The following is a 15,526-nucleotide window of genomic DNA, read 5'->3' as shown; positions in this document are numbered from 1 at the left end:
TTAGGCCCTTCGAACACAAGGCAATGTAAATTTTCGGCGATTTTTAGTCGCTAAGCAACTTACACAATATAATGTTTTAAAGGATCGTACATAGTTTCGCCGACATTTGTCATCACCAAAGACATTTGCTCGCAAGCTGTTTGTTGAGATCGTCCTGGAAAAGTCGCTACAATTTGGGTAATAGTGAATCAAATCTTAACGTGTAGTTCCTATGCCTGAACAACAATATTAGTTTTGACAATTTACGTTGCTTTGTATACGAAGTCTTGTGTCTAATGGTCAAGTTTGTGAAATACTTGATTCGTAAACATATTTTATTTGTTCCATCTTTAACTTTACCAATAAAACGATGTTAGACTAAGTTGTTTGCTATTCATTTTTACTAGAACAATACGTAAACATATCACAACGGAAATTGCAGAAGTTAAGAGTAGAAAAAAGTCAGTTCGCTATTCATTTCTACCTTTTTCTTGAATTGGTATATTTTAAATAGCTATGTGGCAACATAACTGTGTTACACCGTGTGGTAATTCGTAGCGTATCGCCGTACGTCGTCAATAACTCGCTAGGAACCCGGGGCGTGTTCTCAGCAACTCGTAAAATTGAAAGAAACCGACCGGCTAACCTTGCTAATAACATCAAGGAGTATTTGTGCCTCTCTCAGGTGTCATATTGAAATGCTATCGTCGCTTCATCTAGTCACACCCCTGTTTAGTAAATCGTGAATCTGCGTTTCTGCCGTTAGACCTATATTCCATCGCGTGGAGTGTTACAGAAGTTGGTGACTGAGCTAATGTTGTGCAGTGTTGAATTCAGTGCGAGATCCCGCGTACATTGATGGGCGGCATTTTGTTGTCGAAGAGGGCGGCAAAGCGGCCGCACGGGCGGGCACTTGCTTCCTGGAGGGTCTACATTAAAATCCGTCACACTGGAACTGATGGAATTGGAGAATATTGTCGCGAACACTGTCTACTTAAAAGCCAGAGAGGGTATGTATTGATAATTTAATTAATATTCATAAATTATTCTATATTCAAAATTGTATTTGCGTTTAGCGCGAATCAATGTAAACAGCAGGTGATTGACCCGATTGTCGATTGTTTATTTCTACATTTCATCAATTGAAACATAGAACATAAATTAAACAGACATATTATAAGATTGATAATTATTTCGAAGATTAAATAATTAAATAAGAAGCATTTTAGTTTAAACCTATATTAATTATTTTAGAAAACCAACTGTATCATTGAATACTGCAGAATTTGTGTATGTAAATAATCCTTATGTAGATAAACCTTCATTTTATATCTTCATACATAAAATGTGTATGTTAGGCTAACAATTATTCATAATTATCATATGTTTAGCAAAATAAGGGAAATATATTGATTAGTACAAAACCAAACACTCATAATATTCATTTCAAAATATTATTTTATTTTTCTATATAAACATAGATGGAATTGACAGTATTTAAGTAATAAGTAATAGTCCTTGCAACTTATTTTATATTGTTTCTAAGGTAGGTTATCTATGGTTTTGGTCTTGGATAAACAAGACATTTTCCTCCATAATCAAGAAACTTGTGTTAAAGAGAAACCTCTAAAAGTGATGAAAATATTGCTATCTCTTGGACTCTCATTTCACCAGGTTAAAATGAATATTTTTTTAAAAACAAAAGTGTTTTTAACACTACAAATGATAATAATTGGTAATTTATTTTTTATCTACTTATAGATATCTATTTAGACATTATAGGAACTACTTTCTCATGATTCTTTCTAGCTATTGCTTGACACTCAGTTTGGGCGGAATTTTCGTTAAAAAAAACTTAATTAATTGTTTATGTGTACTTCCAGACTATGCCAAATTTCAGAGAGATCAATACATCTGTGCTGTAGATACCTTCTAACAGACATCTAAACTATCCCATTTATAATATTAGTAAGAAGTTAGATATATTGACTACAAACAAAGATTATAATAATAAAAGAAAGTTGTTATCTATTCCTCATAACAATTGTGTTATCTTATGGTTGCGTAAAGCACTTAAGATAAAATACCAAGCATCCTGCATGGCCTTATATTGATAAGGGTTTCTTTTGTTTTATACTTTCCGATTAACTTTTTTCATGGATACGGAGTTTCAGAAAGTTTTTGCTACACTTGTTTTCTTCCATTTTATAATATTAGATATTATATTACATATCACTTTAGACTAGCTGTAGCCTGTGATTCTGTCTGCTTTGCAACAAAATAAATCTTAATCAGTCGCCTGTGTATTCTTCAAGACTATATTCTACATCTATTGCTAATTTGGGTAAGATCCATCCATTCATTCTTCTAACAAATATCCATCCATCTGAACATTCTTTATCATTATTATATGCCCCCACTAAGGGGCTCAGATTGTATCTTGGGTTGACTAGGTCATAGTCAACCATGCTGGCCCAGTGCGGGTTCACTTCACACATATCTTTGAATTTCTTCACAGATATTTGCAGATTGCATCACACTGTTTTCCTTCACTGTATGAATGTTGGATAAATATAAATCCAAAAACACATAGGTACATGACAGGATTTGAACCCAGGAGATTACAAGTCACATTTAACCCCTGAGCCAACTATATTGCTAATATTATAAATGCGAATGTTTAGATGGATGGATGTTTGTTTGAAAGTATTTCCACAACTGCTGAACGGATCTTGATGAAATTTGGCATACATATAGAACGTAATCTGGAAGAACACATAGACTACTTATTATGTTTTTTTTCTAATTCCGCGCGGACGGAATCGCGAGCCACCGCATGTATCAAATTGGCTCTTACTGCAAATTTTATTTACGTTAATTGCATCATAAATCACCAATATGATTTATCTTACGACCACATTTACCTACTTGTGGCCAATTCGAAAACGATAAAATGTTAACATTGCCTATTAATTAGATGTTACGATAGTTCGGATCAAGTAAACTGTATTGGTCAAAGTCCTTTTGAAATAAGACATGCTTGTTGTAGATTCAAATGAAAACGAAGTCATTAGTTTTTTTTTTATATCACAAGGTGGCAAACGAGCGAGCGGCCACCTGAAATCGCTGAAATAGCGAAGTGACCGTTGCCCATAGACATACGTAATTGCATATGCGTTGCCTACTTTTATGTGTGTTTTATGTGTTCTTCCAGATTATGTTGTATATTGTAGTGTATGCATAAACGTAGTGTTGTTTGTCTCGCACACGCCATAAGTATACGCCGGAGAGAAGGGGCGTCAGTCGATGTCAGACCTTTGGACCGGCAACACGTGTCGGTACGTGAACGAGCCAAATATAACACAACGAATGCTACATATATGTATGCCAAATTTCATCGAGATCAGTTCCATCCATACATCTAAATATTGGCATTAATTATATTAGTAAGATTACAATAGTGGTAGACGCAAATATCTGTTGCTATGGCGGGCTAGCCGATTTGAATACCACGACCACGCAGTAGCCAGGCGTCAAGTGGAACCAATTTCGCGTTTCGTCAGATGAGTCTACGTGCTGAAGTACTAATTTATGACACCCTTGTCTTATAAGGAAAGGATGAGAAGGGATAGTGGATATGACAAAGGAGTAGTAGCATAGAAAGAGAAGATATCCCCATTCTGTGCCCCCCCTTAAGTCAATTAAAGGTAGGCAACGCATCTCTCCTGTAACTCTTAGTCGGGGTTAGTTAAGTTGGCTTGATGTGAAATCGAGGGCCAGAATTAGTATTACGAAGTATATGTTGCAAGTGCAGTGATGCACGGCGACTGTGCAGATCGTTGTCTCAGCCGTCTCTTGCATTACAATGCAAGCAACAAGGGCGCGCCCCACTTGCCGTCCTATTGAAACTTGGATATGACGTTGGTATTATAAGATTCAAAGTTTACAGCTGCTCGGGAATCGCTAACGTTTGGGTGACTTATTATAACGCGGAAAGCTAGCTAATGATGGTATCCTATACAGTGTACCCTTTTATGTCCCTTCGATACTCAAAATTATCTTTAGATTAGCGCCGAGATTTCTAATTTTCGTTGATCTCTTTTCGACATACTGTTTCGGTAGTCCTATCGCCAAGATATTTCTTTTATAAATAATAAACTTTAATTTTATTTAACCATCTTACTACGCCGCTGGATCTTCCGTAGACCCCATGTTATTGGAACACTCTGGGAACTACTGGTGTAAGGTGTAAGTCTCATGTAATATTCTGAGCTGTTATCAAGTTTGAATAGCACTATAATGAGTGATCGAGATACAATCAATTGCTACTAGTATGGTCTGATGATGCTCGGACGGATCAGTTTTATACATTTTTATATTATATTTAGATGTCTGATGACTTATAGGGGTTGATAGTGGCGTTTTAAACTTGAGTTTCCATTGCCGAAACATACGCAAAAGTATATAAATCATAACGTAGGAAATATATTATTGACTCATTTGTTGTTGCCCGCGACTTCGTTCTCGAATAAAAAAAACCTATAGTCTATGGTCCCTTCCAGACTATGTTGTACATCTATGTAAAATTTTAGCGAGACCTATACAGCCGTTCTGGAGATATCTAACAAACATTCTTACATATAAACTTTTGTGTTTATTAAGATTTGAAATTTCACACAAACTTTGGTATACGTAGTATTCATATAAATTTCTCAGAGAGCTACAAAACACTGTTTATTACTATTCAAGTGCTCGTTTACCGCAAGTTTGCGGTAAGTAAAACATCGTAGCATTTTGCATGCCAATAAAATGAAGGGATTTGAAGATCGTAAAAAATGCATATTAATATCGCATTCGTAATAAAGTTATCAAAGTTTTTAACAGTGGTGAGCCCGTTTTCACATCTTAGCGTGAAATAACACGACCACACAGAAGACAGGCGTGAAGTGGTAGCAATTCCACGTTTCGTCTGATGAGTGTGTCCCTAGAGGCCCAATTTTAGTTCTCTTTCCCTTCCCACCCTTATAAGGAAAGGATGGGACGTGGAACTGTACTTCCCGGATGAGAAGATGCATGGAAAGGGAAAATATTTTCTTTCTGTGCATCCTCTCCTCCGTCGTGTATAATTATATAATTTAAACCGATTCTTTGTAGTGTTCGTTTTAACATTATTATTTTGCCTCGTGCTTGAAAATATTTTTTCTTTTTAAAGTTTTTGTATAGGGCTTTGCTTTTTTAAAAACAAGATACAATTACATACGGATAACATAACATAATATGACAGATAACGCACATATTGCCGGGATATCATGTTCCTGCGCTTATCAATTATTATGCGAGGATATTGTTACAAATCGTACAGCCTCCCCCTTCACCCCGCACACTGTATCAAAACGATTATAAACCATAGGTTTAGCTCGCGACTTCGTCTACGCGGAATTTAAAAAAGCTTATTAAGTAAGCTTTTGCATCCAGACCGATGCAGCCGTTCTTCAGATACTTTCTAACAAACATCCAAACATTCTTATTTATAATATTAGTAAGATTTAATTGGGTTTTTATTCTGCTACGGTTTGTTTTATAGAGGTAGACCCCTTAATAGAATGAGGTGTAGTTAGATTGATTTGAAAGACGACAATCATAGGTAACTCGACCAAAATTGATGGTCAGTGGAAGCAGATCAGTGAACCGAATCGTAGCTCGGCTCAATTTGTACCTTAATCGAGTTATGATTTCGAGTTACAAAGTCACTAGGTTGCTAGCAGCTTACTTCACAAACTTATAGTACATCGTGATGAGCAATGAGTTGCCAATTTAGTTGTTGAGACGCAGCGTAACTGTTCGTTTAGGGAAAGATAGACTCCTCAAGGTACAACTATGGTTTTATTAGACCAATTCATACTTGCGTCTCGTCTGAATAGAATATCATCAGCATCAGCTCACTATACGTCCCCACCGAGGGGCTCCCAGCCTACCCTATGTTAGGGGTGACTAGGTCATAGTCAACCACGCTTGCCAAGTGCGGGTTGGTTGACTTTACAGATATCTTTGAATTTCTTCTCAGATATGTGCAGGTTGCATCACCATGTTTTCCTTCAACGTAAGAACATCGGATATACATATGTAAATCGAAAAACACATTGGTACATGGCGGCATTCGAACCCAGGACCTGCAGATTGCAAGTCAAGTGCTTGACCACCAGCCACTGACGAACAGAATATGCCTGTTTATAATTTTAAAAATTCTTTAAAGTTCGTTTAATATTATAAATAGTTGCTCAGTTTCCTCTTATATTTCCTTCTAGCTGTCCTGAACTATCTTCCTTCCTGTGTTTCCGAGAATATATTATATTAAAACGATTTATTATTTCAGTTTAAATATTAGCTGTCTAACCGTCTGTTTCTGAGTCTAAAATTCCCGCATAAAACATATTGTTATATCTGTTGTCAAAGATAATGATTACGATATGTTTTATGCATTTCGGTGTCAGAAACCCACGGTAACTGTTCCCATTGTATGTATGCATTCAAGTATGTTTTTTTCGTATTTTCTGTCGGTGTTATGGATGGATGGATGTTTGTTATACTCAGAACAGCTGCATGGATCTGGAAGTACTCAAAGGCTACTTAAGTTTTTTTTAATACCGAGCTGACGGAGTCAGGTGCGGAAGCTAGTATGATAAAGCTTAGTCTGAGTGTACATTAAATAAATTATTTGTTTAATACTACAATCTGTATATTTGTGTACATACAGACAAACGTTATTTATTGTGCTGCATATCTTAAATCTCAATTAGCTCCAGTTACAGTCGCGTGCTCATATTTATTGCTGGCCACTTTGTGGACTATAAGTGTTTATATTTAAACTAGCTGTCGCCCGCGACTCTGTACGCACGAAATTAAAAAAATATTAATTTAGTAGCCTATGTGTTCTTCCAGACTATTGTACGTGTATGCTAAATTTCATCGAGATTAATTAAGCCTGGAGTTACCTTCTAACAAACATCCATCTAAACTTTCTGTTAGGCGGTCGGCACTTAGGGTCTTTTTAAAAAAGACGCAAGCATTTATAATATTAGTGAGACATCATTTTGTTTATCCAATAGTTAAATTAAGGTTCAACAACACTTATTTCATTTTTCATTACGGAGACATTTTTAAACTAACAGTTGCTCGCGATTACGTTCGCGTAGAATTAAAAATCTGCATTTTTGTCTTTACGCAGTTGTGGAGTAACCTGGTACCATATTGTCCGTCTCTAAATGTCTTTAAAATCTAGACAGATGTAATTTTTAGAATTATATCTTAACATCTGTGTTTGAGAGTATGTCAGAACTATATCAAAATCGTTCGAATAGGATGTTTGTGTAATGTTCGTATGTTTTTGTTATAATATTCGTTTCCGGTTTTATTCGTTGCCACGTATTTCTTACTGTTTGAAGCTTCTACAGAGTAAAAAGATTATGAAATTAATTGAGCAACAATGGGCATGTTAAGATACAAGTGGAAGGGATCAAGATAGGCCTAGCAAGAGATAGATGGATTGCGTGAAAGGTGACATGATGAGAAAGACGAAGTAAAATAACGAAAAAAATATATTTGGGTGGACGAAAACTAGTGCGTGTACCCTACATATAGTGGTATAGACAGATGAACTGTAAAATATGATTTTGTGAATATATTTCGCAAGTAGAACGGTTATATTGTACCCAAAATAGGCTGTTATATAAAAAGCCGGTCAAGTGCGAGTCGGATTCGCAAAGAGTGTTCCGTACAAAACCTCTATGGCTTTATGAGGAAAAGGGGAATTTATGGTTTTTGCTATTTTTCGCTTATAAGTGCTAAAAGACGTTGCTTCGTACCAAATTCAAGATTCTGAGATCACGGGAAGTAATCTGTAGGTTTTGATTCCCTTGAGGATATCAAAAATTTGCGGAATAAATGACTGTATCTTTTGTTTGATTTTTTCACAGCTCTAAGGGACAGTAGATCTGAGTAATTGAAATAAATTCCAACTTCATACCTCCACGCGTTCCTGAGAAAAAGGGTCTTTACAAACAGATGGACGGACAACAGAGTCAAAAGGTTTTTTTCTTTTTGAGGTACGGAACCCTAAAAAGATAGCGTGAATCTATCGTATTTGTTTACCCAAGCGGATATAATGTCGTGTTCATGTTGCTTCAGTAATTGGTATCAGTCATGCATAGGAACTTGTTAAATGTTAATACTGTGTCCCCTTGTGGACATTTTTAACCTTTTAACGGTAATGCTAAATTTGTTGGTTATTTAAACAGTGTTAAGTATAGATTTCTTGTATACAGTAATTGACTTTGTAGTCACTTAACGAATTTACGGATTTCCGATCAGGTGGTCGAGAGTGCGAATCCCGCCATTCGACTATTGCAAACCATATCTTACTACAGGCCTATATTAGTTGGAATGTTACAAGACATATGAGTAAATTAATAAAAATCTGCGAATACTTTTACCAAAAAAAAAGAGTGTACCACAGAGTGTAAAATGTAATTTAAGATTGGTCCTTGAGTTGTTGTTTGTTGGTTGGTTGTTAAAATTAACACAAAATATTAACGTTTGAAGAGCGTCGGTGGCTCAGGGGTCAAGCACTTGACTTGCAATCTGCAGGTCCTGGGTTCGAATCCCGTCATGTACCAATGTGTTTTTCGATTTCCGATTTACATATGTACATTTATCCGACGTTCTGACGGTGAAGGAAAACATCGTGATGCAACCTGCACATATCTGAGAAGAAATTCAAAGATATGTGTCAACCAACCTGACCAACCATGGCCTAATCACCCTTAACTTAGGGTAGGCTCCCTCTGTGGGGATTAGTGAGCTGATGATGATGATGATAAACGTTTGCAAAACCTGGCGCTTACCCCACGTATGTGGGATAAAGACAGGGAGATCGAGGTTGGTTAAGTGGTAATGCTATATTGGAACTTATTGTTAAGTGTTATTGAGCCCATATAATCGTAAATTCCTTCACATAGAGAATTAAGGCCATAATTAATATGTAATTACCCGCATGTTAAATTGTAGTACATGCTGAGAATCCATTAATTTGTACAGATTTACGCTTAAGGTGGATTTCCACTGCTGTACACAAATGTTACTATTATGCAAAAAATTATATGGATGTTTGTTAGAAGGTATGAAAGGATCAAGTATTATTAAACTTGACTTTTTTTATATCATAAGGTGGCAAACGAGCGAGCGGCCACCTGAAATAGCGAAGTGACCGTTGCCCATAGACATACGCAATTGCATATGCGTTGCCTACCTTTAATCGACGGAGGAGAGGATGCACAGAAAGAAAATATCTTCCCTTTCCATGCATCCTCTCATCCGAAAAGTCCACTTCCACTTCCCATCCTTTCCTTATTAGAGAAAAAGGGTAGGAAAGGAAAGAGGACTAAATTAGGCCTCCAGGACGCGCACTCATCAGACGAAACGCGGAATTGCTTCCACTTGACGCCTGTCTTCTGTGTGGTCGTGGTATTTCACTGGCCCAGCCGGGCCAATTCGTGCGAAGATGTTAAAGCGGGCTCTACCACTGTTAAAACTGACTACTAATATTATAAATTCCATTTTTTAGATGGATGGATGGATGTTTGTTTGAAGCTATCTCCCAAACGACTCTACAATTTCAAATTTAGCAAATATGTAGAACATAATCTAAAAGAACACATAAGCTACTAATTAAGTTTTTTTTAATTGAGCATAAGAAAATTTGTTCATGTGTGTCGGGGACAGATTTTGTAATTCTCATGTATAAAAAAAGCAGATTATAATTCCCTATACAAATGTATGCAGTACGACTGTGCTACTTTCGGAATTTTAATGTCCAGTTTACATTATTCCAGTCCAGCTATCGATACAGTGCAGAATTACGATTGGAAAAATTTAAACTTACACTTGAATCCACATAGTCCAGTGTGCATGTATTATTAAAGTTGTAATCCAGCATTGAATTCGCTGGACTGGAATAATGTAAACGGGATATGATTTGATAAATTAGTCGTATATCCGATTGCTTATCTAATTGACATATCTAAAGTTACTAAACTCTCGTATTTTGTTTAACTCGAGTCGATTAAATTGGTATGTGCTGCTTATCAAATAGCCGATCGTATAACTTGAGTTATAAATCATTTGGTTTAGAATTGATCGTTGCTATAAATCAGCCAGGTCTCTTGAGGTTATAGTATGACAAATTTATCCGGCCCGATGAGAGACGCTTCGCAGTTCTGTTAAAATACGACTTAGGGTCCTTCATATACCATTTCATCAAAGGTCGGCAACGTATCTGCAGTTCCTCTTGTGTCGCAGATGTTCTTGGGTGACCTTGATCACCTCGATGCTCCCGCCGCTCGTTTGCCCCTTTCTCTTATAAAAAAATTACACAAAACATAAGGCACATCTCCATTTCGACAAGGATTTTGTGGCACTTTGAAATACGACGGTGCTAATGAGCACAACGTAGTGACACTCACCGGGTCAGAAAAGTTTGTCGGACTATAAACGCTCCTATTGGGGTCTTATGCAACCTCTTTGTTGCAGTAAAGAGGTTGCTGATTGCCAGTAATGCTGTGCATTGCATAATATCGTTATGTAGTGATGTGTAGTTTGCATTATCGATATGTCGATAGTAATATTTTAATATTTGACATAGATAATTTTTGATTCTTAGCCTTGTTTGGAGTACATATGAAGTCATCTATATGAAGTCCAACTTATTTTTTTAATAAAATGTCTTACTATTATTATAAATTCGAATGTTTAGATGCATGGATGTTTGTTACAAGGTATTGTCAAAACTGCTGCATGGATCTCGCTGAAATTTGTCATAGATGTAGAACATATTCTGGAAGAACACTGCCAGCTAATTAAGTTTTTTTTTTAAATTCCGTGCGGTTGGAGTCGTAGGCGACAGTTAGTTTGTTATAAGTTGTACCTTGTCTGTATTATATAATTAGGGGTAGGATTTAGTAATTGTAAAACACATATAAATTATTAATATCAAAGGTCAATAGTATCAAATCTTGTAATACGTTAATATTCACGGCTTCTATTTCTAATTAATTACCGACGTTTAAACAAATCCAATTAACTAGATTTGTTGTTGCCTTAATTATATTTACTTCAAGATTAAGGGAAGAGAAATTACTTCTGGGAATTGCTGGAGATATTTCTTTGATATATTACACGGGTTTTGTTACAAATATTTTATTGTAATCTGTTTTATTATAAGTTTTTACTATTGAAACATGTATAGAAATATAATGCTATCACTTTCAATCTTTTTGAAAAAAAAAATGACATCGATGGAGGTGAAAATTTTTTTGTTCAGTCATTTTGTAAAACGTTGCTTATGATTACGATGTCCTTTTCTGATGATTAAAGTAACAAAGCTATAAAATATGAAGTTAAAAATAAATGATTAGTAAATTCATCTCAACATTTGCACTCGAACAGCTGTCGCCAGAGACTCCGTTTGTACAGAATTAAAAAAACATCTATGTGTTCTTCCAGACAATGTTCTACATCTATGTCAAATTTCAGCGAAATCCATACAGCCGTTCCGGAGATATCTTCTAACAAACATCCATCCATGCATCTAAACTTTCACATTTATAATATTAGTAAAATTTATGACAGCATTGTTCTAAACTTACACGTCACTAGGCCTTTGCCTCTTAATTAAAAAAAATAGGATAAAATATGTAACATTTCGCTCCTAAAATCGCTTTTAAAATTACCATGTTGTTAGACAAAACATCAATAAAACACTTTTATCGTCGTTCATTCTGAGGTTTACAAACAAGTGGACCGATAAATCGCGCGCTGTGATTGAGTTACACACAATGGTACAGTGGTTAAATTTACTCAGTATCAGGTTCAAAGTTCTGGCATTCCACAACGGTGCGATTCTCACACAATTTGCCTCACACAGCCGCGTTATGGAACGGTCTGTCCTCGGCGGTATTTCCAAACCAGTACGACTTAGAGGCCTTCAAGAAGCGAGCATACCATTTTCTTAAAGGCCGGCAACGCATCTGCGGTTCCTCTGTTATTGCTGATGTCCATAGACGTCGTTGAACACCTCGGTGTTCCCGCTGCTCGTTTGCCTCCTTCTGTTATATAAAAAAATCCCAATGTTTAAAAACACTAATTATGTTCAATGCTATTTACAATATATCATAGTAATTCATGTACACAGTAGGGTTCTAATCAATCGAGCGAAGTCAAACTGGAGCATTCCTTTGATGTGTGTCGAAATGCCGAAACTGATAACCGTTCGTTCGCTACTGATCTTGAGTTTAGTCTTCCTACACACGGATGGTTTTAATAAATATTTTTATTGTAAAAGTAACTTATGAAAACGTGTATAAATACCTTTAGTAATAGTATAATTAATATTTAATCAACACTAGCTGTCGCCTGCGACTCCGTCCGCGCGGAATTAAAACAACGTTATAAGCATACTATGTGTTCTTCCAGACTATGTTCTACATCGGTTCTAAATTTGATAAAGATTCATTGAGCCTTTCCGGAGATACCTCCAAACAAACATCCATCCATACATTCGTATTTATAATATTAGTATATAAGTTAGGTATTTTGAAATGAAACAAGAATCTTGAGTAATTTACTGTGTTTGTATGTATGTATGTTATCATGGATATAAATAAATTTATTAAATTATAATTCCATGAACGTAATATTAGAATTAAGTTTCTGAACGATAAATTTTCAAATATTCATTAATTTTGGAGTAACTCATGAATATTTATACCACAATTGTAAGATATTGTGTTGGTGTTCAAGTCATCTTTAAAGCCCTCGAGCTTTCTTCAAAGTCGGCAATTGAAGTTAGTTGATTTTAGATTTACGACTAACTTAGTTTATCTTAATCTATATAAATTACAATATTAATTTATTATAAGCAATCTTAATAATATTATAAATGCGAATGTTCAGAAGGATTTTTGTTACAAGATATCTCTGGAACGAGTCAAGGGATCTTAATAAAATAGACTATTAAGTTTTTTTCAATCTCGTGCGGACTGAGCCGCGGGCGTCAACTAGCATTCCAATTACTTTAATTACTTAATCAGTTTATCTGACCTTTGTAATGTCTTAATAATTGTCGCCTTTTTGTCTTGAAGATCCGTATGTAGGCGGCCTTAGTCGTTACGATACGGGTCGACCCTACGTGACCATTCGTGCGTAGTGCCATCCCTAATTCTGGCACATAAAATGTACTGTACCACATATCTGTCGTCTGGGACCTTATGCCTGTTACACACATTCGCCAATGCTAACTAAAACAAATTTTCTTCTTATAATGAATTTGGATTGCAAGGACAATTATGATACTAGCTGTGACCTGCGACTCCGTCCGCGCGGATTTAAAAAAATAATAATAAGTAGTCTATGTATTCTTCCAGACTATGTTCTACATCTGTGTCAAATTTATGAAGATCCGTTGAACCGTTCCGGAGATACTTTCTAACAAATTTCCATCCATCCATCCATCTAAACATTCGCAATTATAATATTAGTAAGAAGTAAGATGTATTTTCATCCTTCATATTCTCGTTAAAAAAAACAACACTATGCGTTAAAACAACTGTCACTAAAGTCTTAAATATAATATAGATAAAATTAGTCCGTTTTTTTGTTTGATTCTCATTTATTTTAGCTTCGCTTTCTGTTCGCTTTCGTTGTACATTAGGATTTACCCGAAGCTATTGTAATCCAATACCCCTTATCTATTTGGCTCGATTTAGACGAGATTTTGACGAAATTGATTCGAGTTTATTTTAACTATCGGAACTTTTAGTAGGCTTTATATTCGATTGAATCTTCGAGAATCGAACAATCGAGTTACTACAGAAACTCGATTGTCGATTTATATCGTCTTTTTTAATTAGTTTAAAAGAAAACGCTGAAGAAATCTTATTAAATTTAAATTTTATCTTTTTAAACCTTTAATTGTTTTACATATAAAGATGAAGCGGGTTTTAAACTATCCAACAGTAATCTTGTGCGTTGTAAATGCGAAAATTTAGATGGATGGATGTTTGTTGGATATTTCTAAAACGGCTCAACGGATCGTAGAAAATAGTCTAGCAAACCATATAGGCTACTTTAAGTTTTTTATATCCGCGCGAACGGAGTCGCAAGCGACAACTAGTCTCCTATATATGACGTAAGAGTCTCAAATCCGTTCTTTCTTCGAACAGCGATAGTGTCGTATGTAATAAAAACACAACTCGACTGATCGATTCTACAGTCCATTGGACGCGTTAAAAATGGGTCGAGTTCATAAGGGTTAACATACACGGACTGGTTCGATAGTTGGCTTTAGGTGTAAGCATTGGGTGTAGATTGGTAGACGTTTGATATACACGGACCGAAGTGTTTCAATCCGATAAAAATGAAACCAGCCGTACGATATGCGTTTCAAGTCAGTATTGACTTTTTGAAGTGTTGTGTTTCGATCCATAGGTTTTGTTAACGTTTAAAAAGGTTTATTTTATATGTGTTGTAGTAGAAAGAACTTAAAGGAGATAGACATTTTACCATTGTCATTAAACTGTAGGTTTCTAAGATCATCGTCATTATTATGACAAAATATGATCAAAGTTTTTGGTCTCAGAAATTAGTAATTTTATGAACAGTTTATTAATTGGTTTCAGGATCGATTTTCAATTTTTTTTAATGTTTGTTACTACTCTATAATTTATACATGTCTGTCTGTTTGTCCGCAGGCGGTTCCGATAGCAACAAGGGCAAGAGCAAGAAGTGGCGCAAGATCCTCCAGTTCCCACACATATCGCAATGTTTAGATATAAAAACAAAAATAGGTGAGTCAAAATTAACATATAATTCTATGTGTACAGTCAACGCAATTCGCGGTATTCCAGTTGCAGAAAATTGCCTTGCACCCTGCCATCAACCAGTTTACAACTAAAAAATTATCTTGCTATCAATGTTTTAAACAAATATGGGTTATCTATACTTTACCCCTAACTATTATACAATACGATACTGTTATAAATTACGTTTTATAGTTTGAAAGCGATCAAACTATTGTGACTTTAATTCACCGCCATTTACCTTCACTGTACATAAAAATAGGTACTGAAAATTGATACGTCGCTATAATAAACTATAGAATAAAAAATTATTACAAATGGGAAGTGGATTTGATGGAAGAAGTGACGCATAGGAAGGGGAAATATTTTTCTGTGCATAGGAGACGTTCCTATGTCGATTAAAGGTAGGCAACGCATCTGTTTGTTTTTAAGCAGCGGTCACTAAGACGGTTTATGAAATTAGATGGCCGCTTGCTCGTATATATATTTGTATGTAGTTTTCTGTCCAAATAGCGGAACTCTATCATTTGTCCCGCGGCGGTCCCGTGTTCATTTCCCTTGAAAATTATGCATTTCCTTTCGCTCGAGTGCTGCCCACGTTAATGATATAATCAGTGTCATTCCCGTACTGTTATACA

General features: G+C 35.6%; 1 protein-coding gene across 1 annotated transcript in view; it reads left to right on the top strand.

The window, feature by feature from the left end:
• The first annotated feature begins 476 nt into the window (after positions 1-476).
• The window catches only part of Gprk2 (G protein-coupled receptor kinase 2), a 55,780-nt gene continuing 40,730 nt past the window's right edge, over positions 477-15,526 (top strand). Inside the window, exons 1-2 of the mRNA XM_013309816.1 lie at positions 477-989; positions 14,781-14,876. Of these exons, the coding sequence (XP_013165270.1) occupies positions 938-989; positions 14,781-14,876 (148 nt within the window). The 5' untranslated portion in view covers positions 477-937. The remainder of the gene's footprint in view (positions 990-14,780; positions 14,877-15,526) is intronic.

This window comes from Papilio xuthus, unplaced genomic scaffold (genome assembly GCF_000836235.2).
Source record: "Papilio xuthus unplaced genomic scaffold, Pxut_1.1 DF827756.1, whole genome shotgun sequence".
NCBI classification, from domain to species: Eukaryota; Metazoa; Arthropoda; class Insecta; order Lepidoptera; family Papilionidae; genus Papilio; species Papilio xuthus.
The sequence above is the reverse complement of the archived record's forward strand: the minus strand, read 5'-3'. Positions and strand labels throughout refer to the sequence as shown.